Genomic DNA, 23,375 nt, shown 5'->3' with positions numbered 1-23,375 from the left:
ATCCTGGGGGCGTCCTGGCTGGGGTCAGTGGTCCTGGAGTGGCGTCCTGGCTGGGGTCTGTGGTTCTGAGGGAGGCGCCTTGGCTGGGGTCAGTGGTCCTGGAGGGGTGGTCCTGGCTGGGGTCAGTGGTCCTGGAGGGGTGGTCCTGGCTGGGGTCTGTGGTCCCGGGGGGGGCGTCCTGGCTGGGGTCGGTGGTCCGCTCGGGGTCCCCAGTCCTGCAGGCGGTGCGGGATCCCAGCGGGCCCGGACGGGGTCTGGGGTTGGGGGGGTCCCCGAAGGCCGGGGCGGTCCGGGGCGGGCAGGGGGCGGTCCGGGGCGGGCGCGTTTCCGCCGTCGGTCCGGGCGGGCGCAGAGTCCCGCGGGCGGCGCGGAAGCGGCGGCGGCGCGGCCGGGGCAGCCATGTCGCCATTGTCTGCGGCGCGGGCGGCCCTGCGGGTCTACGCGGCCGGCGCCGCGGTGATCCTGGCGCAGCTGCTACGGCGTTGCCGCGGGGGCTTCCTGGAGCCAGGTCAGCGGGGCGGGGTGGGGGTCGGGGCTCCGGGGACCCGGGTGGGCGCGGGCGCGGGCCGGGGCGGGCTCGGGGGCGGGAGCGCGGGGTCTCCGCGTGACCTTGGCGAGGCGGTGGCGCTCCCGGAAGTGGGACTGGGCGGGGGTCGCGGTGGGGCCGGGGTTGCGGGGGGCGTGCGCGCCTGGGACCTCCCCGCCCCGCGCTTCCCGTCCCCGCCGGCTCTTCTGCGCGCCCCCCGCGCTGGCCCGGCCGGGCCTGGCCCTTCCCTCCCCGCGCGTGTGTTCTCCCCGCCTGTCCCGGGTCGGGCTCCAACCGAGCCGCCCCCGTGCAACCGCCCCCCGGCCCACCCTGACACCTCCGGGCCATGGCCGGGGACCCGGGGGCTCGCACGCCCCGCGCCCCAGACCGCAGGCGGCTCTGCCTGCCGCCTGCGGTCGGCCAGTGACCGCGCGCCCCCGCCAGGCCCCGGAGGGGAGGAGGGGGCGTCCCAGGGACCTCGACCCCCACCCACCCCAGGGTAAGTGAGGACGGGCCCTTCTCCGGAGAACGTCTCCAGAGGGGACGCAGGGGCGGCTGCTCGGGCACTGGGGAGCCACGGAGGTCTGGTGGGGAGGGCAGGCCCGGTAAGTGGCAACTTTGTTTCCTTGGCCTTTGTAAACATCTCTGAGTCACAGATCTCCAACTTTGCAGGACTCGTTTACTGTCTGAACTCATCAGTGAGGACCGCCACTGTGTTTTGTGTATGAAGATTACTTATATTCATAGATTTGCAGGTTCAGAATTTATTAATTTATTTTTTGTAATAGGAAGTAGAGATGAAGTCTTGCTATGTTGCCCATGCTACTCTCGAACTCCTGGGCTCAAGCAGTCCTGCCTCAGCCTCCCAAAGTGCTGGCATTACAGGCACCAGCTACTGCATCTGACTAATGTTTTAAATTTTTTGTGGACAGGGTCTTGCTGTGTTGCCCAGGCTGGTCTCAAACTCCTGGGCTCAAGCGATCTTCCTGCCTTTGCCTCCCAAACTGCTGGGATTACAGGTGTGAGCCACCAAACCTGTCTAATGTTTTAATTTTTTTTGTAGCAATAGGGTCTTGCTATGTTGCCCAGGCTGCTCTGAAACTCATGGGCCGAAGCAATGCTCCTACCTGGGTCCCCCAAAGTGCTGGGTTTACAGGCGTGAACCACCACGCCTGGCTAATGTTTTAAATCTTTTGTAGAGATGGCATCTCACCATGTGGCCCAGGCTGGTCTTGAACCCCTGGCCTGCAGCAATCCTCCAGTCTGGGCCTCCCAAACTGCTGGGATTACAGACAGAGCACCACTGTACCCAGCCCATATTCTCAATTTAAACCTAGAAACCTGTAAACAATTATTTGTGAACTGGTATAAAGGGAATGATAATTCCATGTTAGGTTAAATGACACTTTGTTTCAAAAATGACAGTTTTCCAAAACAGAGCGTTCAGAGGGTCAGTGTGGTGGGGGTGGGGGTGTACGTTGCCCCATATGTCTTAAATGTCCAGCCTAAGAAGAGAGCTGTTATTTCTGCCTCTGTAGACGGTTTCGTGGCATGTCAGGAGGCCTCTGGAAGACACTGCTGCACGCCTCTGGGAGACTGGGAGTCAGCCAGGCGAAGCGCTTGGGTGCCTTATTGTGAAATGACTTTCGACTTCCACTCTGCACCCACTGAGGGAACCCCAGGGGTCCCAGCTCCACACTTTGAGAAGCGTGCCTGGAGTGGATGTTTTAAAATGAGCCTCACTCTCTCCCGCCTCTAGCCAGAAAAAGCTTTGAGTTTTCTGTGAGCTAAGCTTTTCTTTTTCAGCCAGGCTGGCTTCAGTATTTGTTTTTTAAACCTGCTTAGCATAATTACAAGTGCGTAGAAGAAGGAGCGTAAAGGAACTGCAGTCAGGCCTTCCTAGGGCAGGAGAGCATGTTTGTTTGAAGTAAGTAATCAGTTGCAAGGTAAACGGTTTACAGCCAGCGAACAGTTGTGTGGCGTCTCTCAGAAGATGATGTTTTAGTTTTGCTTACAGAAAGGTCCCCTTAAACCTTCTTAAGGGCCTGCGTGGACCCTGGCAGAAGAGGCTGGGGTTCCTGCAGCAGCTCACCAAGATGCTGGCCTTTGAAAAACTTGCTCTTTGTGCATTAGAAAGGAGGGGTAGATTCTTTTTTTTTTTTCCTTTTATTGATTAAACAACAACAACAGAAGGTTGTTAAAGAGGACAAGCTTCTGGTGAAGTCACGTGTCTGCCAAGGGACTCTGTACCCGGTGGGTATCGAAACAGAATGGTCTTCTCTAAAGATTAACTTCAGTAGCTTGTCCTCATGGAGCCCCTTCCTGTGTATGGATTAAAACTAATTTTTGTTATCGATGGAGGAATGCCGTTTTCCTTGGTCTGCTGGTGGCCAGCTTCCTAAACGGCGTTTTTTATTTGCTTCTCTCTGGTGGACCTTTGCTGTTGGTGAGGAAACGTTGAACTTTGTCCAGGGCATTTGAGCTAAGCTGTTTGAATAACCACGAGGGCCAGTTTCCCCACTGCAGATTGGAAGCAAGGGCAGTTTTTTCTTAGGACTTCCAAGTGGAGCTTGTTCTTAGATATCTTACAAAGGAATGCCTGGGTTACACATTCCACATGAGTTGACTTACATAGTATGAGAAGGAAGAAATCACGGCTGGAATCCACTCCTAAATGGTGTCTTCTTCCAGTTTATCATGGAAAAACAAGATAATTACAAATTAATCATAGATGTTGGTCATGCCTTTACAGAGGGGGTTTAGAAGCAAATTGACAATTCCTATAAAAGGTTCTGCCCCTGTGTTCTTAAGACTGTCCATGTGGCCCATTCAGTAAGGTGTATCTGTTGGTTGGATTTAAAAATAGGTGATTTATTCAGTGTATTTAATATCCTAGTATGGCATCAAAACTTGAACATTGATATGGCCTGAAATCTGTTGAAAATGATCATATTGAGTGAAGAAAGTCTCTACCCACCAGTATTAATAACAGGGTGATCTGTTTAGAAATTACATTTTCTCTGATGCATCAATGAGTTTTGCAAAGGAGAGAAAATTGATGGTACCTATAGTCAAGCCCAGTTCCAGTACTGTACAGAATTTTTCTTAAAAGTTCTATTGTAAATAATAGGCCACAGAATATTCCTTCACTTTCTGGGATGCAAAATGGACTCGTAAATGCTGTACCACAGGAGTGAGTATTTACGAAAAATATGCCAACTGGCCCACTTACAAAGCTATTTATAGAAGTCCTACTTTTCAAACTTTTTTTTTTAACCTATAAAGGGAAAGTTAATTCTTGTTGGTTTTATAAGTAGTGAACAGTGGCTATTAGAAATCAGGTAGAAGGCCGGGCGCGGTGGCTCACGCCTGTAATCCCAGCACTTTGGGAGGCCGAGGCGGGCGGATCACAAGGTCAGGAGATCGAGACCACGGTGAAACCCCGTCTCTACTAAAAATACAAAAAATTAGCCGGGCGCGGTTGTGGGCGCCTGTGGTCCCAGCTGCTCGGGAAGCTGAGGCAGGAGAATGGTGTGAACCCAGGAGGCGGAGCTTGCAGTGAGCCGAGATCGCGCCACTGCACTCCAGCCTGGGCGACAGAGCGAGACTCCGTCTCAAAAAAAAAAAAAAAAAAAAAAAAAAAAAAAAAAAAAAAGAAATCAGGTAGAAGTGAAAACAGCAGTTTTCCAACTTCTTTTTTTTTTTTTTCAAGACCGAGTTTTGCTCTTGTCGCCCAGGCTGGAGTGCAATGGCGTGATCTCGGCTCACCACAACCTCTGCCTTCCGGGTTCAAGTGATTCTCCTGCCTCAGTCTCCCGAGTAGCTGGGATTACAGGCATGTATATGCCACCATGCCTGGCTAATTTTGTATTTTTAGTAGAGACGGGGTTTCTCCATGTTGGTCAGGCTGGTCTCAAACTCCTGACCTCAGGTGAGCCGTCCATCTTGGCATCCCAAATTGCTGGGATTACAAGGGTGAGCCCCTGCGCCCGGCCTCCAACTTCTTGATCATAGAATCCCTTTCAAAAAAATGAGGACCCCGGACAGTTTTTGTTTTTGTGGACTATAACAGTCAATAAGTCATCCTGTTAGACATTAAAACAGAAATTTAAAACATATTTAACAATTTATTTAAAAGTAATGGTAACAGGCCAGTTACATGTTACTACCAAGAATGTATGTAATATATTTATTGTTTATATATTTTATTTTTATTAAATATATATATTTTTAGAATAATTTATACTTTTCTATAAATATAAAATACAAGTAAGTTGTATTTATATAATGTAGATGTAAATGAAAACAACTGATATTTTTATATAAATATATAAATGTATACATTTATGGGGCACATTGTGATGCTTTGCTATATGTTGGCATTGTGGAATAATTAAATCTTGCTAACATCTATCACCTGCTATTTTTCCTTTGTGGTGGGAACATTTAAAATCTCTTTTACCTGTTTTTCTGTTTTTTTTTTTTTATTTCCATAGATTATAGGGGAACAGGTGGTGGTTGGTTCCATGAGTAAGTTTTTTAGTAGTGATTTGTGACATTTTGGTGTACCCATCACCCAAGCAGTATACACTGCACACAAGACATTTAAAGTATCTATTAGTGGGCCGGGCACAGTGGCTCACGCCTGTAATCCCAGCACTTTAGGAGGCTGAGGCGGGTGGATTGCCTGAGCTCAGGAGTTTGAGACCAGCCTGGGCAATACAGTGAAACCCTGTCTCTATTAAAATACAAAAAATTAGCTGCGTGTGGCAGTGTGCGCCTGTAGTCCCAGCTACTCAGGAGGCTGAGGCAGGAGAATGGTGTGAACCCGGGAGGCGGAGGTTGCAGTGAGCTGAGATTGCGCCACTGCACTCCAGCCTGGGCGACAGAGCAAGACTCCGTCTCAAAAAATAAAAATAAAAAAAAATAAATCAAAATAAAAACCTCTTTTAGCTATTTTGAAATACGTAATACACTATTAACTATAGCCACCACGCTGTGCAGTAGGTCACTGAAACTTATTTCTCCCATCGAACAGAAACTTGCTACCCTTTGGCCATGTGTTGTATGTTTTTTAAAATAAAAATGATTGTCATTTCCAAAATAACAAAAACTTAGGGAGATGAATGGCTGAGTTTTAGGGTTTTGTCGGCCTCATCCACAAAGGGATAGACGGCGGCTGGCTCCTTCCTCTGCTTCTTCACACTGGTGTCTTGTGACGTGTCGTTCTGGTAAGAGTCATGTGAGGCACGTCTACTGGCCTCTCATGGATGTGCAATTGGAAACGTGAAGTCGCCGGCCCCCTGAGGGCGTTCTGGGGAGTATCCCCCGCCATCCCGCCCTGCGATGCCGCACCAGCCTTGAAGAATGAGACAGTGAGAGGCTGGTTTGCAGCAACCTTTATTTGTGGCCTTGTGTGCACGGAAGCACTGCGAGGGAGGAGGGAGGAGGAAGGAGGAGGGAGGGTACTCACTACGAAAGGCCAGCTCCGCTGTGGCTGTTACGTGGGTTCAGGTGGAACCCACCTGCTGTGTGGGCGATGCTTTACCTGAGAGTCCCATGGGATTCTGACAGCAGGAGATATGTAGGAGGGAGCTTCTTGTGCCTCCATCCAGGAGTCACTTGGTTAGGGGTTTGGGAATTTCTGCTGTCAGTACAAAACTTCGCTCCAGGTACTAGACCTGTTTCAGCCAAATAATAATAATGATCATCAGAATAGAATATAAACCTTTGTTCACCTAAATAATAATAATAATAGAATATAAATGTTTGTTCATGGTACTGGGCCGTCTTTCAGTCCAATAATAATAATAACTAGGAATAATGATAATAATGATAAAATATAAACCTTTGCTTCACATTCCTGGGACGTCTTTCAGCCAAATAATAATAATAATAATGAGAATATAAACCTTTGTTCAGGGTACTGTGATCTCTTTCAACCCAGTAATAATCATAACAATAGTAATAATAATGATAGAATATAAACCTTTGCTTCATCTCCTGAAATGTCTTTGAGCCAGATAATAACAATAATGTTAATGATAATAGAATATAAACCTTTCTTCAGGGTACTGCGACCTCTTTCAGCTCAATAATAGTAATAATAGTAATAATGATAATAATGATAGAATATAAACCTTTCCTTCATCTCCTGGAATGTCTTTCAGCCAAATAACAATAATATTAATGATAATAGAATATAAACCTTTGTTCAGGGTACTGTGACCTCTTTTCAGCCCAATAATCACAATAGCAATAGTAATAATGCTCATAATGATAGAATATAAAACTTTGCTCTATGTCCTGGGAGCTCTTTCAGCCAAATAAGAAGAATAATAGAATATAAACCTTCATTCACAGTACTAGGACTTCTTTCAGACCAATACTAATGATAGTAATAATAATTATCATAGAATATAAACTTTTTTTTCTAGGTACTAGGACCTCTTTCAGCCAAATAACAATAATAGTGGAATATAAAACTTGGCTCTAGGTACCAGAACCTCTTTTCAGCCAAACAGTAATAATAAGAATAGTATTAATAGAATATAGACCTTTGATCCAGGTACTGGGACACCTGTGAGCCAAATGATAATAATAACAATGATAATAATAGAACATAAACTTTTGACTGAAGTACCAGAACCTTTTTCAGCCAAATAATAATAATAAAATATAAACTTTTGTTCCAGGTACTCGGACTTCTTTCAGCCTAATAATAATCATAGAATATAAACCTTTACTACAGGTCCTGGCACCTTTTTCAGCCAACTAATAATAATAATAGAATAGAAACTTTTGTTCTGTTACTGGGACCTCTTTCAGTCTAATAACAAAAGTAATAATAATAGAATACAAACCTTTGCTCCAGGTTCCAGAACCTCTTTCAGCCTCATAATAATAATAATGATGGAATGAAAATTTTTGTTCCAGGTATTTGGGACCTCTTCCAGCATAATAACAATAATAATAATATAAACCTTTGCTACAGGTATCAGGACCTGTTTCAGCCGAATAATAATAACGACAATGATAATAATAGAATAGAAACCTTTGCCCCAGGCACTGGGACCTCTTTCAGTCAAATAATCACAATAATAATAATAATAATAATAGAATTTGGACGTTTGCTCCAGCTTTCAGGACCTCCTTCAGACAGATAATAATAACCGAGTATGAACTTTTCTTCCAGGTATCGGGACCTCTTCCAGCCTAAAAATAATAGTAATAATAGCACATAAATCTTTTTTTTGTTTGTTTTCTTCTCTTTTTGAGATGGAGTTTTGCTCTTATTGCCCAGGCTAGAGTGCAATGGCGTGATCTCAGCTCACTACAACCTCTGCTTCCTGGGTTCAAGTGATTCTCAAGCCTCAGCCTCCCGAGTAGCTGGGACTACAGGCATGTGCCACCACCACGCCCGGCTAATTTTGTATTTTTAGTGGAGGAGGGGTTTCACCATGTTTTCCAGGGTGGTCTCAAACTCCTGACCTCAGGTGATGCATCCGCCTTGGCCTCCCAAAGTGCTGAGAGTACAGGCATGAGCCACTGCACCTGGTGCCAATATAAAAATCTTTGCTACAGGTACTGGGACCTTTTTCAGCCTAATAATAATAACAACCATAACAATAATAATTAGAATATAAACCTTTGTTACTGGCACTGGGACCTCTTCCAGCCTAATCATAATAAAAGTAGTAATAAATAATGGAATAGAAACCTTTCCTTCAGGTTCCAGAACCGCTTTCAGCCTCATAATAATAATAATAATAATAATAAAATGTAAACTTTTGTTTGAGGACTGGGACCTCTTTCAGCCTAATAGCACAGATAATAATAATGGAATGTAAACCTTTTCCCCCAAGTACCAAAACCTGTTTCAGCCAAATAATATGATGATGATGACGATGACGATGGAGGATCTGATAACAGCTGTGTCCTCTCACTCAGGTCAGACTTAAAAGCGAGCATTTCAGAGCTAGACCGAGGCCTCTTGAGATGATTTTCTGCCTCCGCTGACTGTGTAATCCAGAGGCCCCACCCTAACTCGGCTGCAGAACATGCAGCTTGAGGGTTCCCCGTTTGCTGGAAGTCCCGGTTGTGTTATTCATTCTCTTGGCTTGCTACCTTAGAACAAACCAGGATGCTGGCGTTGGTCAGAGGACCCCCATCCTTGCACCCTACTCTTGGGAAGCAGTGCTGCTAGGCTATGGTAATGCCCAGTTCACCTGGCACATGGTGGCGGCTCCCTAAAAAGCGCTGGACAGGCACCGGTGATGGAAAGCCAGCAACATAGGCCGCGACTGCCCATGAAGACGGGGGGCCTTTCTAAGACCTCTACTCATTATTGGGGGCAAAATTAACCTTCAGAATATCTTGCTGTAATAAAGTTCCAGAAACCGGAGGGCTTAAAACCATAGCTTATTCTCTCCCAGTTCTGGAGGCCAGAAGTCTGAAATCAAAGTGTCTCAGGGCTGCGCTCCCTCCGGAGGCTTAGGCGGAGCGTGCTTCCTGCCTCTCCCAGGTCCTGGGGGCTCCCGGTGTCCCTGGGTTTCAGGCCAGCCACATCTTCACTCTAGCCTCTGTCTCTCTCTCCATGTGGCCTTCTCTGTGTACTCCATGTGGCCTTCTCCATGTCTGTATCTCCTCTTCTGTCTTTTATAAAGACATTTGTCACCGCATTTAGGGCTTACCCGAATCCCGGATGACCTCATCTCCAGATCCTTAACTCATTAGATCTACAAAATTTCTTATAACCAAGTAAGATCTCATTCCACGTCCTGGGCTTTAGGATGTGGACAGATCTTTCTGTGGACCACTGTTCAATCCATCATGATTTTAGCAGTTCCTTCTGGAGGCTCCAGGGGAGGATCCTTCCTGTCTCTCCCAGCTTCTGGGGGCTCCAGGCACTCTGGGCTTGTGGCTGCATCACTCCAGTCTCGGCCTCTGTCTTCGTGTGGCCTTCTCCTCTGTGTCTGTGTCTCCTCTTCTGTCTTCTATTAAGGACACTGGTCACTGCATTTAGGACCACCCCGACTGAGAATAATCTGATCTTAAGATCTTTGCTTTCATTATTAATACATTTACAGAGACCCTTTTTCCAAACAAGGTCACAAGTACCAGGTGGATACAGATTTTCTTTGGCAGAGGAGGTCGCTTTTCAACCCACTATAGTGATCATTGAAATATGCTTCCTTGCACTGACTGTCCCGACACTCTGAACGTGCTTGGGTGGTGCATTTCGTTGTTTACCCTCCTGAGTGCTGTACTGGACACCTGCAGATACAATTACACCTTTTAACAAAGCCCAGCTGTCATTTTGGGCAACCCAGTCACAGAGGTGGCCTCCTGCGTGGCACCTGGAAGGGCCTGTATGTGTGAGTATTCAGCCTCAACAGGAACCCTGGGGACTGGCTTCGGGGTCATCTAAGCCTCCACACCAAGTGCCCGATGATGTTTGCACAGGTGTGTGATATTTACCCAGTTGGGCCTTTCTGCCCACAGGTGTGACTGGATACAATGGGCATTTTGAGAAGTTCCAGGGATTGAGAAATCCATGCTTCTTCAGATGTGCTTACAGATCACGGATGTACCTGTGCTAAAAACAAAGCCTGTGACATTCCACATGGCTTCATTTTAAACCATAAAGTTGGAGAAGAATGTGCAATGCCTCTTAGCTCTAGGAAATCCGGCTGTAGCCAGATGGAGGTCCTGTTTGGCTTCTTTAATGCAGTTAATGAAGCTCAGGTGGCGTTTGACAGCGATTCTTGCTGTGATGGTTGCCGGGGGAGAGGGGGCCTGCCTGGCCACTTGTGGACTCTTCTATGTAGGTGGCGTCCCCAGAAAAGATCTACGCAGCTTTCCCACGTGGCAGGTGCTTGGCAAAGCTCTTAGAACAGGAACAACAAGCCCCTGCGATGAGAAGGGCACTGTCAGGCTGGGCGCGGTGGCTTACGTCTGTCATCCCAGCACTTTGGGAGGCCGAGGCGGGTGGATCACCTGAAGTCAGGAGTTCGAGACTAGCCTGACCAACATGGTGAAACCCATCTCTACTAAAACAACAACAATTAGCTGGGCATGGTGGCAGGCACCTGTAATCCCAGCTACTCAGGAGGCTGAGGCAGGAAAATCACTTGAACCTGGGAGGCGGAGGTTGCAGTGAGCTAGGATCACGCCACTGCACTGCCGCCTGGGTGACAGAGCGAGACTCTGTCTCAAAAAAAAAAAAAAAAAAAAAAGGCACTTGTCAGGTACAGCCCTGCAAAAATGCCGTGCTCACTCGCAAACCTGTACCTTGACACGTGCGGCACCGCTGCGTTGGATTGACGTAGAAGAAAGAGTGTGTTCCTGCGCTAGCTTCCCACCTCCGCTTTGCAAAAGTGACCCGCAAGGAAGGTCCAGCCGTCCGGCCCCAGTGCCCTTTGGTTGAAAGCGGAGCTGCCCCGGCACCCCGGCTGTCTCCCCAGCAGGGCTCCCACATCTGCCTGGGTCCCTTCTCATGCTGTGTTTGTCTTGGCCCTTCTCAGCAGGTCCCCACGCATGAGCGGCCGTCCAAGCAGGCAGGCTCCAGTGGAGAAGCAATGGAGAATAAAAGCCTGGAGAGCTCCCAGACAGACCTGAAGCTGGTGGCCCACCCCCGCGCCAAGAGCAAGGTGTGGAAGTATTTTGGCTTTGACACCAATGCCGAGGGATGCATCCTGCAGTGGAAGAAAATCTATTGCCGTATCTGCATGGCCCAGATCGCCTACTCCGGAAACACCTCCAACCTGTCCTACCACCTGGAGAAGAACCACCCCGAGGAATTCTGCGAGTTTGTCAAGAGCAACACGGAGCAGATGCGCGAGGCCTTTGCCACCGCCTTCTCCAAGCTGAAGCCTGAGTCGTCCCAGCAGCCCGGGCAGGACCCGCTGGCTGTCAAGGCTGGCCACGGCTACGACAGCAAGAAGCAGCAAGAGCTGACGGCCGCCGTGCTGGGCCTCATCTGCGAGGGGCTGTACCCGGCCTCCATCGTGGACGAGCCCACTTTCAAGGTGCTGTTGAAGACGGCTGACCCCCGGTACGAGCTGCCCAGCCGGAAGTACATCTCCACCAAGGCCATCCCTGAGAAGTACGGGGCCGTCCGGGAGGTGATCCTGAAGGAGCTGGCCGAGGCCACCTGGTGTGGCATCTCCACTGACATGTGGAGGAGCGAGAACCAGAACCGTGCCTACGTTACGCTGGCCGCCCACTTCCTGGGCCTGGGCGCCCCCAACTGCCTGTCCGTGGGCTCCCGCTGCCTGAAGACCTTCGAGGTGCCCGAAGAGAACACGGCGGAGACCATCACGCGGGTGCTCTACGAGGTCTTCATCGAGTGGGGCATCAGCGCCAAGGTCTTCGGGGCCACCACCAACTACGGCAAGGACATCGTGAAGGCGTGTTCCCTGCTGGACATCGCCGTGCACATGCCCTGCCTGGGCCACACCTTCAACGCCGGCATCCAGCAGGCCTTCCAGCTCCCGAAGCTGGGGGCGTTGCTGTCGCGCTGCCGAAAACTGGTGGAGTACTTCCAGCAGTCTGCTGTGGCCATGTACATGCTCTATGAGAAGCAGAAGCAGCAGAACGTGGCCCACTGCATGCTGGTGAGCAACCGCGTCTCCTGGTGGGGGAGCACGCTGGCCATGCTGCAGCGCCTCAAGGAGCAGCAGTTCGTCATCGCCGGGGTCCTGGTGGAGGACAGCAACAACCACCACCTGATGCTGGAGGCCAGCGAGTGGGCCACCATCGAGGGGCTGGTCGAGCTCCTGCAGCCCTTCAAGCAGGTGGCCGAGATGCTGTCAGCCTCCAGGTACCCCACCATCAGCATGGTGAAGCCGCTGCTGCACATGCTCCTCAACACCACGCTCAACATCAAGGAGACCGACTCCAAGGAGCTCAGCATGGCCAAGGAGGTCATCGCCAAGGAGCTCTCCAAGACCTACCAGGAGACGCCTGAGATTGACATGTTTCTCAACGTCGCCACCTTCCTGGACCCCCGCTACAAGAGGCTGCCCTTCCTCTCTGCCTTCGAGCGGCAGCAGGTGGAGAACCGCGTAGTGGAAGAGGCCAAGGGCCTGCTGGACAAGGTCAAAGACGGCGGCTACCGGCCGGCCGAGGACAAGATCTTCCCGGTGCCCGAGGAGCCTCCCGTAAAGAAGCTCATGCGGACGTCCACGCCTCCGCCCACCAGCGTCATCAACAACATGCTGGCCGAGATCTTCTGCCAGACGGGCGGCGTGGAGGACCAGGAAGAATGGCACGCCCAGGTGGTGGAGGAGCTGAGCAACTTCAAATCCCAGAAGGTGCTCGGCCTCAACGAAGACCCCCTCAAGTGGTGGTCGGACCGCCTGGCCCTCTTCCCCCTGCTGCCCAAGGTGCTTCAGAAGTACTGGTGCGTGACAGCCACGCGCGTCGCGCCTGAGCGTCTCTTTGGTTCCGCTGCCAACGTGGTCAGCGCCAAGAGGAACCGGCTGGCCCCCGCGCACGTGGATGAGCAGGTGTTTCTGTATGAGAACGCCCGGAGTGGGGCAGAGGCAGAACCCGAGGACCAGGATGAGGGGGAGTGGGGCCTGGACCAGGAGCAGGTGTTCTCCTTGGGGGACGGCGTCAGCGGCGGTTTCTTTGGCATCAGGGACAGCAGCTTCCTGTAGCGAGGAAGCGTCTTGTCTTACAGGTCATCCCCGCAGCAGCCCATTGGATGCTTTGCTGTAAATACTCACCTGGTCAGCTTGGTTTTGAACCTCAGAGACCATCCACTGTCTTTGACACCTAGAAGGTGGAAAAAGGAAAGAGATTCGAGAAGCGAGAGAGGGTCAGGCGTGGTGGCTCTCATCTGTAATCCCAGCACTTTGGGAGGCCGAGGTGGGCAGATTAACTGAGGTCAGAAGATGGAGACCAGCCTGGCCAACATGGCGAAACCTGTCTCTACTAAAAATACAAAAATTAGCTAGGCATGATGGTACGTTCCTGTAATCCCAGCTACTCTGGAGGCTGAGGCCAGAGAATCACTTGAACCTGGCAGGTGGAGGTTGCAGTGAGCTGAGATCGCTCCACTGCACTCCAGCCTGGGCGACAAGAGCGAGACTGTCTCAAAAAGAAAAAAGAAGACACAAGAGAGGCGGCTTTGAGTGGGTTTCTTTCCTCCCCTATTCCCGGGGCCCTGGTGACTTCTGCTTGGGAATTGCAATGCTCAACGCCCCGCATGCAGCAGAGCCTAGAGGAGCTGTTCCTTCACAGATACTTGAGACCCACACCATACCATATCTGATTCAAGTTCTCCCTGGGAGGGTTTAGAAGACACACAGGAACATTCTGGGTGGCGTCGAACGAACCTTTCCTGATCATCATGTGTGACTTCTGCGAGGTCCAGATCACTGAATTCGTGTTTACATTCTCATGCAAGCGGGGACCTCTTGCTTCTGGGAAATGGGGAGAGACCTTTTAGCCAAAATGCCCTTCTTCAAAAGAGAGACCTGAGAGACCTTTTTTTTTTTTTTAATGTTTGGTTAAAAATGTGACAGATGAGTAAAAAATGCAGGTACTTAACAAAAAGCAAAAAAACAAAAAAAACAAAAAAAAAAATGGTGTGGACTGTGTTGTATTTTCGACAGGTTGCTGTCAGCCTGCTTCCTGCTCCCTGCCAAAATTCACTTTGTGGAGTTGGTCCTTGAAAACTGGGTGGTGGCTCACGCTGAGGTCAGGAGTTCGAGACCAGCCTGGCCAACCAACATGGTGAAACCTCGTCTCTACTAAAAATACAAAAAAATGAGCCAGGTGTGGTGGCGTGCGCCTGTAATCCCAGCTACTCGGGAGGCTGAGGTGGGAGAATCGCTTGAGCCCAGGAGGTGGCGGTTGCAGTGAGCCAAGACTGCGCCACCGCACTCCAGTCTGGATGACAGAGTGAGACTCTGTCTCAAAACGAAACAAAAGTGGGCGGCTCATGGGTCTGGAGGTTATGTCTTGTGTGTGTCAGCCCTAAAAGTCCAGTTCCTCCATGCGGCCAGCTTTTCCACATAGGGTGTTTTTGATTTGATTACCGGAAAAGGACTCTTGCTGCTTCTCTTTTAAACTCAATACCACAGGGGAAATGAATTTTAAAACATTGCCACCGGAGGGGTTTTCCGTGGCTGGATTCTTGCGAGTTGCTTTCAGTCATTCAGGGAAACAAAGACGTTTTCCAACATGTAGAACTGCTTTTTAAGTGGAGGAAAAATACTTAATGAAGCTTAGCGTATTGCTTGGATTCTACGTGCAGCAGGTTCTCTGCCTCCGTGAAGACAAGGTGGGCTGGGGAGGACGGTGTCTAGGAGGGATGACCCCACTCAGCTCCAGGCAATGTTCTGCCGAGACCCGAAGAACTCTGGGTGTCAGAGGGTGAAGCAGGAACTACCTGCATTTCACAGCTGCTGACTTCTCAGGGCTACAAGCAGCACAGAATTCTATCCTTACGTCCTGAGCCGGTGTAAGTCTAGAGAAGGAAGCGCGGGAGAAATCCACGTAACCTTTGCTTGCTTTTTAAGGGAAGCGGTTCTGCCATGAACTTGGAAGCCTCAGCTCCGGGTGTTCTCAGCAGAAGGGCAGCTGGAAAGGACACAGTGGGGCAGGCTTTGGGGCTGCTCTCTGTTCTGCCCGGAGGCTGGGGACGCAGGGCAGCCCATGCCTCCGGGGCCTCTATTCTGTAGCATTGCCAACGTTCCCTTTCCGTCTCAATCATTTGCTTTTCGTCACTCATGTGAAAAATGTGAACTGCTCTGGCTCTGTCTTCATTTTTATTTTTAAGCCATTGTTCCCCTCCTAAATGGTTGCTTCTTATTTAATGCTTTAAAGTTGGACTGTTGTTCAATAAACCAGAGAACTACATGAACTGCTCGTTCCTTCGTCTGCCGCGTGTCCGTCCAGACTGCAGCTGGTCTGGTCTGAACCCCTTGATTCTGGGAGTGGAGGGAGGGTTTTTGTTGTTACTATTTTTATTTTTGTTGTGGTCCTTGTTTAAAGCAACTTTTTCCAGGGCACCCGCAGTCACTTCTGTGCTCCTCTTTCTCATCTGTCTGTCCTCAAGTTATGATGTACTTTCGGGTGTTTTGGCATCAAAATATCGAAGTGAATCAAGTCGGCAGCTGGTGAAAGCGTTCCCTTTTGCCAGTTCCTTCACTTAGTGGATAGTTGTATAAAAGGAGGCCCGATGGACGAGGCAGCCTGGATGGATCCGGATGGCATCAGCGCCTTCCCTCTCCCCGCAGCCTCCTTATCTCCCCTCTCTTCCTGTCTTCCTCATCTCCTGTCACATCCTTTCTTCCTTCCCTCCTCCTTCCCTCCAACCCTCCCTTTTCTTCAGCCAACCAATCCTTCCTTCCTCCCTTCCTTCCTTCCTTCCCTCCCTTCTCTTCCCTTCCTTTCCCTTCCCTTCCTTCCTTCTTTCTCTTCCTTCTCTCCCTCCCTTCCCTTCCTCCCTTCCTTCCTCCCTTCTCTCCCTTCTTGTCTCCCTTCCTTCCCTCCCCTCCCCTTCCCTTCCCTTCTCTCCCTCCCTTCCTTCTCTCCCTTCCTTCCTTCTCTCCCTTCCTTTCCTTCCTTCCTTCCTTCTCTCCCTCTCTTTCCTTCCTTCCTCCCTTCTCTCCCTCCCTCCCTTCTCTCCCTTCCCTCCCTCCCTTCCTTCTCTCCCTTCCCTCCCTCCCTCCTTCCTTCCTTCCCTCTGTCCCTCCTCCTCTCCCTCCCTCTCTTCTTCCTTCCCTCCCTCCTTCTGTCCCTCCCTCCCTTTTCTCTCTCCCTTCCTCTTTCCTTTTCCTTTCATCCCTTTTTTCTTCCTTCCCTTTCTGCTTTCCTTCCTCCCTCCTAAGAAAACAATGGCCCCCCCCCCCCAGAAACACAGGAAGTCCCGGATGTGCCCCTCTGCCCGGAATGTGCCCCTCTGCCCAAACTTGCCTTTCTGTGCGCTATTGGTTGACTGCCTGCCCTTAGGTATCAGTAAAATGTCGAATTTCTTTTTCTTGCATGTTTTGGGTTGAAAGGGGTTCATTTTCAGTCCTCATAACTAAGCATTTGCATCATGATGTTCATTTAAGTGGGACATGTTTACACGTTTCTCCCATTAGGAGTAATTCTAGTCCTTGAGGATTTCTTGTAGAGACATTTCCTTCACCCCGACATAGTTGCCGTGAGGGCCTGTGTGACACTCCTTCCTCACAGTGGCGGGATGTTTCGGTTTGGTTTTGTTTGCAGCTTGTACAGGCCTCACTCTGAACTGCTGGGTTTTTCCCCCTTTGCAGAATTGCCTGCTTCGCACTGTTTTCCTAGCGGGCGTCCGAAGGGTGAGGAAAACAGCTTGGGGAAGGTGAGGAAAAGGTTTGGGATATTTTAGTAAAGGGGCAGCTGGTGGGAAGGAGCGGGCTGGGCTGTTTTTGGGGCGCCGAAATCTCGGTGGTGACGTTGATTTGCTCATGAGTGCAGAGGCGGTCCGGAGCCCGGATTCCTGGCGCAGTCAGCCCCTGCTTTTGCGCCGGCGGATCCTTCCTGCGCCTTGTCTCAGATGTGCTTGGGCACAGTTCTACTGTTTGCCCCACCGTGATCGCAGGCACGCCGCCCTGTCCTCTCCGTCAAATCCTGGGGCTCACCCGAGAGTTTTATAAAATGAACTCGCCATGCCCCTGCCTGGTGAACAGAGAATGCAAACTCTCACAGGACCATCCGCAGCAAAACAGCAGTGTTTTGCTCATTTCTTCAGACCATGAAAACAGCAGAGTTTGGCTCATTTCTTCCAGGTTTTCTCAAACTGCATGGATTCCTTTCTGAGCAACTTCTGGGAAGCTTTCAGGTTTCAGGGCTTTGCAGCCAGGCTCCGCCCTAGCTGCGGCTGCCTGTCATTTTGTGTTGCAGTCAGATGCAGGAGGTCCTTGGCTTCAATACCCTGATGGTGTCAACTTTAAGGGGTCAGAGAGGAAATATTTTTGACTCTGTGGACCGTACATTCTCTTCTCTCAACAACTTAGTTCTTCCGTTGTGTCTAAAAGCATCCATTGCTGGGTGCGGTGGGTCACATCTCTAATCCCAGCACTTTGGGAGGCCAAGGCAGGTGGATCACCTGAGGTCAGGAGTTCAAGACCAGCCTGGCCAACATGGTGAAACCCCCTCTCTACTAAAAATACAAACATTAGCTGGGCATGGTGGTGGGCACCTGTAATCCCAGGTACTGAGGCTGAGGTAGGAGAATTGCTTGAACCTGGGAGGCGGAGGTTGTAGTGAGCCGAGGTCGTGCCACTGCACCCCAGCCTGGGCGGCAAAAGCGAGACTCTGTGTATTCCAGTCCCAGTTCATGGGCACTAAATTTCATATAAATGTTGTGTCAAGAAATATCATTGCTCTGTTGACTTCTTTTTTTCCCCAACCATTAAGAAATTCAGAAAAACAATTTATGAACGTAAACACTGTTCTTGGCAAGTGGACCTTCTAAAAATGAGGGCTGGAGTTTGTTGAAACTGCTCTACTTTTTTTTTTTTTTTTTTTGCCACTTTTTTCCTTTTTTCTCTAGGCACTAATTGGAATCCACTTATTCGTCCTGGTTTGAGAAACAGTTCAGATGGAACCTGTGGGCTCTGTGTTTCCTTAGGTAACACGTGTGAGGTTTTTGTCACTGTAATTCGGTCATCTGTGTTAATATTATCACAAAAGAGCCAGGGGGGCATTTGCGTTTTCTCAGAATTGCTTATCAAAACAGCTGCATGGCCAGGTGCAGTGGCTCTCATGCCTGTGATCCCAGCATTTTGGGAGGCCAAGGCAGGTGGATTGCTTGAGCCCAGGAGTTTGAGACCAGCCTGGGCAACATGGCTAAATCCCATGTCTACTAAAAATACAAAAAATTAGCCAGGCATGGAGGCGCATGTCTGTAGTCCCAGCTACTCAGGAGGCGAAGCTAGGAGGATCACTTGAGCCTGGGAGTTGGGGGCTGCAGTGAGCTGTGAGCATACCACTGCACTCCAGCCTGGGCAACAAAGAGATGCAGTCTCTAAAATAATAATAATAATTAGCCAAACATGGTGGAACACATGTGTGGTCACAGCTACTTGGGAGGCTGAGGTGGGAGGATCGCTGGAGCCCGGAAAGTCAAGGCTGCAATGAGCTGAGATTGCACCACTGTAGTTCAGCCTGGGCAACATAGTGACACCCTGTCTCTACATAAATAAATAAATTCACGATTAAGCAGAAGTTGTGCTTGCTCTGCCAGGATTTCAGCTGGGTTCTTTGTGCCCTAATTTATGTGAGCTCATAGATTGTGCGTTATCTTAGAAGGTTTGCATTAAAGAAAGAGGGTAACTCTTTTTTCCCTGTTTTGGGAGCATTGCTGAGGTGGCTTTTGGCTGACGGGTGGACCCGTGGGTGCAGATGTTTTGATGCAGAAGGAGTGATTGCCTTTTTTTACACTCAGGCTCCAACTGGCTTTTATCTTATATGTTCTTACCCTAATGTGTTTGAGGTCACTGGACTCCTACTTTATTTGTGTTTAACTGGAAAGGCAGACACTCTGAGAATGTATCAAATAGCCAGTTACTGCAGAATTTCTAGAATTTAAATCGCTTCCAAAACTGGATCTGCCTCCTGGGTTTAAGCCATTCTCCTGTCTCAGCCTCTTGAGTAGCTGGGATTACAGGCGCCCGCCACCACACCTGGCTCGTTTTTGTATTTTTAGTAGAGACAGGGTTTCAGCATATTGGCCTTACTGGTCTCGAACTCGACCTCGGGTGATCCACCCGCGTCAGCCTCCCAAAGTGCTGGGATGACAGGTGTGAGCCACCGCACCCGGCCCAGTGTGGATACTCCTTGAGCACATAACTGGAATCCTTTCCTTGGAAACTTGGAGCCCCTTGGGTCATGGTCATATAAACTGTGTTAAGAGGAGAGACACCATTAAATATGTCACAGTTGTCCTCGAAACTGGGACTTGTTTTGCTTTCTGCCTGGAAATGCGTCATTTTTGTAGAACATTTATTTTTCATTAACAAAAAAATTATATATATATATGAGGTACGACGTGATGTTTTAGTCCATGTACACATTGTGCAATGATTAATTGCACAGCTAGTTACCATATTAGCAGTCAAGCTAATTAACATAAAAGCTAATTGACATTAATAATCAAGCTAATTAACATATTAACCATCAAGCTCATTAACATATTCACATAACCCTAACTCTAACCTATGTCACCTCACCTAGTTTTTTTTGTGGTGAGAATATGTAAAATCTACTTTTAGTCTTTTTGAAAGATGCGATGTATTATTATTAACTATAATTGCTGTGTGATGTGTTAGAACTTTGAATTTCTTTTATCTAACTGAAAAAATTTAATTTTAATGTAATTTATATGTTTTTGAGACAGTCTCACCATATCACCCAGGCTGGAGTACAGCATCATGTTCATAGCTCATGGCAGCCTCCAACTTCTGGCTCAGGTGACCCTCCCACCTCAGCCTCCCGGGTATCTGGGACTACAGGTGCACACCATCACCTGGTTTTTAAAATTTTTGAAGTTTTGTAGAGATGGGGTCTTGCTGTGTTGCTCAGGCGGGTCTTGAATTCCTGGGCTGAAGCAATCCTCCTGCCTCAGCCTCCCAAGTAGCTGGGACTACAGGTTCATGCCATCATACCCAGCTAATTTTTTTTTTTTTAAGAGATGGGGTTTCATTATGTTGCCCAGGCTTGTCTCAAACTTCTGGCCTCCAGTGATCCTCCTTCCTCAGCCTTCCATAGCCTTGTGATTCCAGACATGAACCACTGCTTCTGGCCTCCAACTGAAATTTTATGTTCTTTGGCAAACACTTCAGCATTCTTCCCTGGCAACCACCATTGTATCCTCTGCATTCATGCTTTCAACTTTAGAGTCTACATATGAGATGATATGGTATTTGTCTCTCTGTGCCTGGTTCATTTCACTTCACATTGTATCTTCCAGTTCCACCCATGTTGCTGCAAATGGTAGGATTTCCTTTTTCATGGCAGCATACTATTCCTTTGTGTGTCTATGCCACATTTTCTTGATGCACTCATCTGTAGATTGACACATGGGTTGATTCTATATCTTTGAAAGTGTTAATAGTGCTGCAGTGCACAGGGGGTGCAGGTATCCCGTTGATGGACTGATTTCCTTTTCTTTGGGGTACACACCCAGCGGTGGGATGACTGAATCTGGCACACCATTCTTTCCTCGGATGTTTCACAGGCCCATGGCTGGACTTTAGGGAACGTCTTTACTGTATACAAGGTGGCAGTCCCTATTCTTAGGGAACATCTTCAGTGTGTACACGGCATTGGTCCCTTGGCCACATGCTTAGGAAACATCTTCAGTGTATATATGGCTGTGCTCCCTTAGCCACATTCTTAGGGAATGTCTTCAGTGTGTACACGGTGGCAGTCTCTTGGCCGCATTCTTAGGGAACGTCTTCAGTGTGTACCTGGTGGCAGTCTCTTGGCCGCATTCTTAGGGAACGTCTTCAGTGTGTACCTGGTGGCAGTCTCTTGGCCGCATTCTTAGGGAATGTCTTCAGTATGTACACCTTGGCGATACCTTGGCCACATGCCTAGGGAACGTATTCAGTGCGGTCCCTTGGCTGCATTCTTAGGGAACATCTTCAGTGTTCAACCTCATTCCTGGGGAACACCTTTAGTGTGTACATGGTGACGGCCCCTTAGCCACATTCTTAGGGAATGTATTCAGTGTGTACACGGTGGCAGTCCCTTGGCCGCATGCTTTGGGACCATCTTCAGTGAGTGCGATCCCTTGGCCACATGCTTAGGGAATGTCTTAAGTGTGTACACAGCAGCAGTCCCTTGGCCACATTCTTAGGGAATGTGTTGTGTGTACATGGCGGCGGTCCCTTAACCACATGCTTAGGGAATGTATGTACTTGGTGGCAGTCCCTTGGCCTCATTCTTAGTGAATGTCTTCAGTGTGTACAAGGCAGCCGTCCTTTAGCCTCATGCTTAGGGAACATCTTCAGTGTGTATATGTTGGCAGTCCCTTCCCCACATGCCTAGGGAACGTCTTCAGTGCCGTCCCTACATTCTTAGGGAACATCTTCAGTGTGTACATGGCAGTGGTCCCTTGGCCTCATTATTAGGGAATGTCTTCAGTGTGTACTTGGCAGCCGTCCCTTACCCACATTCTTAGGGAATGTCTTCAGTGTGTACATTGAAAGATGCGATGTATTATTATTAACTATAATTGCTGTGTGATGTGTTAGAACTTTGAATTTCTTTTATCTAACTGAAAAAATTTAATTTTAATGTAATTTATATGTTTTTGAGACAGTCCTTTAGCCGCATGGTTAGGGAATGTTTTCAGTACAGTCCTTTGGCCACATGCCTAGGGAACAGCTTCAGTGCAGTCCCTGGGCTGCATTCTTAGGGCATGTCTTCAGTGTGTACATGGTGGAGGTCCCTTGGCCGCATTCTTAGGGAACATCTTTTTTTTTTTTTTTTTTTTTTTTAGGTGGAGTCTCGCTCTGTTGCCCAGGCTGGAGTGCAGTGGCCGGATCTCAGCTCACTGCAAGCTCCGCCTCCCAGGTTTACGCCATTCTCCTGCCTCAGCCTCCGGAGTAGCTGGGACTACAGGCGCCCGCCACCTCGCCTGGCTAGTTTTTTGTATTTCTTAGTAGAGACGGGGTTTCACCGTGTTAGCCAGGATGGTCTCGATCTCCTGACCTCGTGATCCGCCCGTCTCGGCCTCCCAAAGTGCTGGGATTACAGGCTTGAGCCACCACGCCCGGCCAGGGAACATCTTAAGTGTTTATATGGTGGTGGTCTCTTAGCCACATGCTTAGGGAATGTCTTCAGTGTGTACATGGCGGTGGTCCTTTAGCCACATTCTTAGGGAATGTCTTCAGTGTATATAAGGTGGTGGTCCCTTGGCCACATGCTTAGGGAATGTCTTTAGTGCCTTCTTTTAGCTGCATTCTTAGGGAACCTCTTCTGTGTGTACATGGCAGCAGGCTCTTAGCAGCATACTTAGGGAACGTCTTCAGTGTGTGCACAGCAGAGGTCCCTTGGCCGCATTGTTAGGAAGGGTCTTCAGTTTGTACATGGCAGTGGTCCCTTAGCTGCAGACTTAGGGATCGTCTTCAGTGTGCCCAGGGCGGTGGTCCCTTGGGCCACATGCTTAGGGAATGCCTTCAGTGTGTACACGGTGGAGGTCCCTTGGCCACATGTCTAGGGAATGTCTTTTGTGCCCTCTTTTGGCTGCATTCTTAGGGAACGTCTTCCGTGCGTAAATGGCGGCTGTCCGGTAGCCACATACTTAGGGAATGTCTTCAGTGTATACCCTGCAGCGGTCCCTTGGCCTCATTCTTAGGGAACGTCTTCAGTGTGTACCTGGCAGCGTTCCCTTAGCCACAGTCTTCGGAAATGTCTTCAGTGTGTACACGGCGGGGGTCCTTTGGCCACATGCTTTGGGAACGTCTTCAGTGCATACAGAATGGCGGTCCCTTGGCCACATTCTTAGAAAACGTTGTCAGTTTGTATATGGTGGCGATCCCTTGGCCACATTCTCCTGAGTGTCTGTGTCTGTGTCCTTTCCACCTTGCGAGCTGCTTTTGTTTCTTCACTGGGTGTCTGACTCTCATGTGCAATCCGTTTCCTCCGTCACCGCCCGTCCCAGGCACAGTAAGAGACGCAGGCAGCCCGCTCATCTCTGCACGTGGCCATCTCAGACATTTTCCAGCCACCGTCCTGACCGCGTTCATTCCTTCTCCTGCCCAGTCCACATCCTTCTTCCCGTACACTCTTGCTACCAAGAAATGGTCTGAATCACAGCACAGGCTTCATTTGCTTTCTGGAATTGCAGCCTCCCAGC

The 23,375-nt window shown here is 49.3% G+C and overlaps 2 protein-coding genes across 13 annotated transcripts in view; both read left to right on the top strand.

Moving 5' to 3' along the window:
• Positions 1 to 348: 348 nt before the first annotated feature.
• LOC141406863 (E3 SUMO-protein ligase ZBED1-like) lies at positions 349 to 15,400 on the top strand. 4 transcript variants are annotated; one of them, XM_074030403.1, is made up of 2 exons: positions 349 to 508; positions 11,056 to 15,400. In XM_074030403.1, exon 2 carries the CDS (start codon positions 11,107 to 11,109, stop codon positions 13,189 to 13,191), a length of 2,085 nt encoding a protein of 694 aa, XP_073886504.1. In that variant the 5' UTR covers positions 349 to 508; positions 11,056 to 11,106; the 3' UTR covers positions 13,192 to 15,400. The 4 variants fall into 4 exon arrangements, with proteins under 4 accessions (XP_073886504.1, XP_073886503.1, XP_073886506.1 ...); XM_074030402.1 differs by having other exon boundaries at positions 11,053 to 15,400; XM_074030405.1 differs by lacking the exon at positions 349 to 508 and adding an exon at positions 605 to 1,025.
• The window catches only part of LOC102121273 (polyprenol dehydrogenase), a 389,469-nt gene continuing 366,442 nt past the window's right edge, over positions 349 to 23,375 (top strand). For all 9 annotated transcript variants that reach the window (XR_010584122.2, XM_074030407.1, XM_074030409.1 and 6 more), the window contains exon 1: positions 349 to 508. Coding sequence is in view for 7 of the 9 variants with exons in the window: in XM_074030407.1 (XP_073886508.1) it covers positions 400 to 508 (109 nt within the window). In the remaining 2 variants the exon portion in view is untranslated. The remainder of the gene's footprint in view (positions 509 to 23,375) is intronic.

The sequence above is a fragment of the Macaca fascicularis genome, chromosome Y (genome assembly GCF_037993035.2).
Source record: "Macaca fascicularis isolate 582-1 chromosome Y, T2T-MFA8v1.1".
NCBI lineage: Eukaryota > Metazoa > Chordata > Mammalia > Primates > Cercopithecidae > Macaca > Macaca fascicularis.
This window is presented reverse-complemented; position numbering and strand designations above follow the sequence as displayed.

Coding starts and splice junctions, on each gene's coding strand:
- LOC141406863 (XM_074030403.1), top strand. CDS start 11,107: ATGGAGAATAAAAGCCTGGAGAGCTCCCAGACAGACCTGAAGCTGGTG.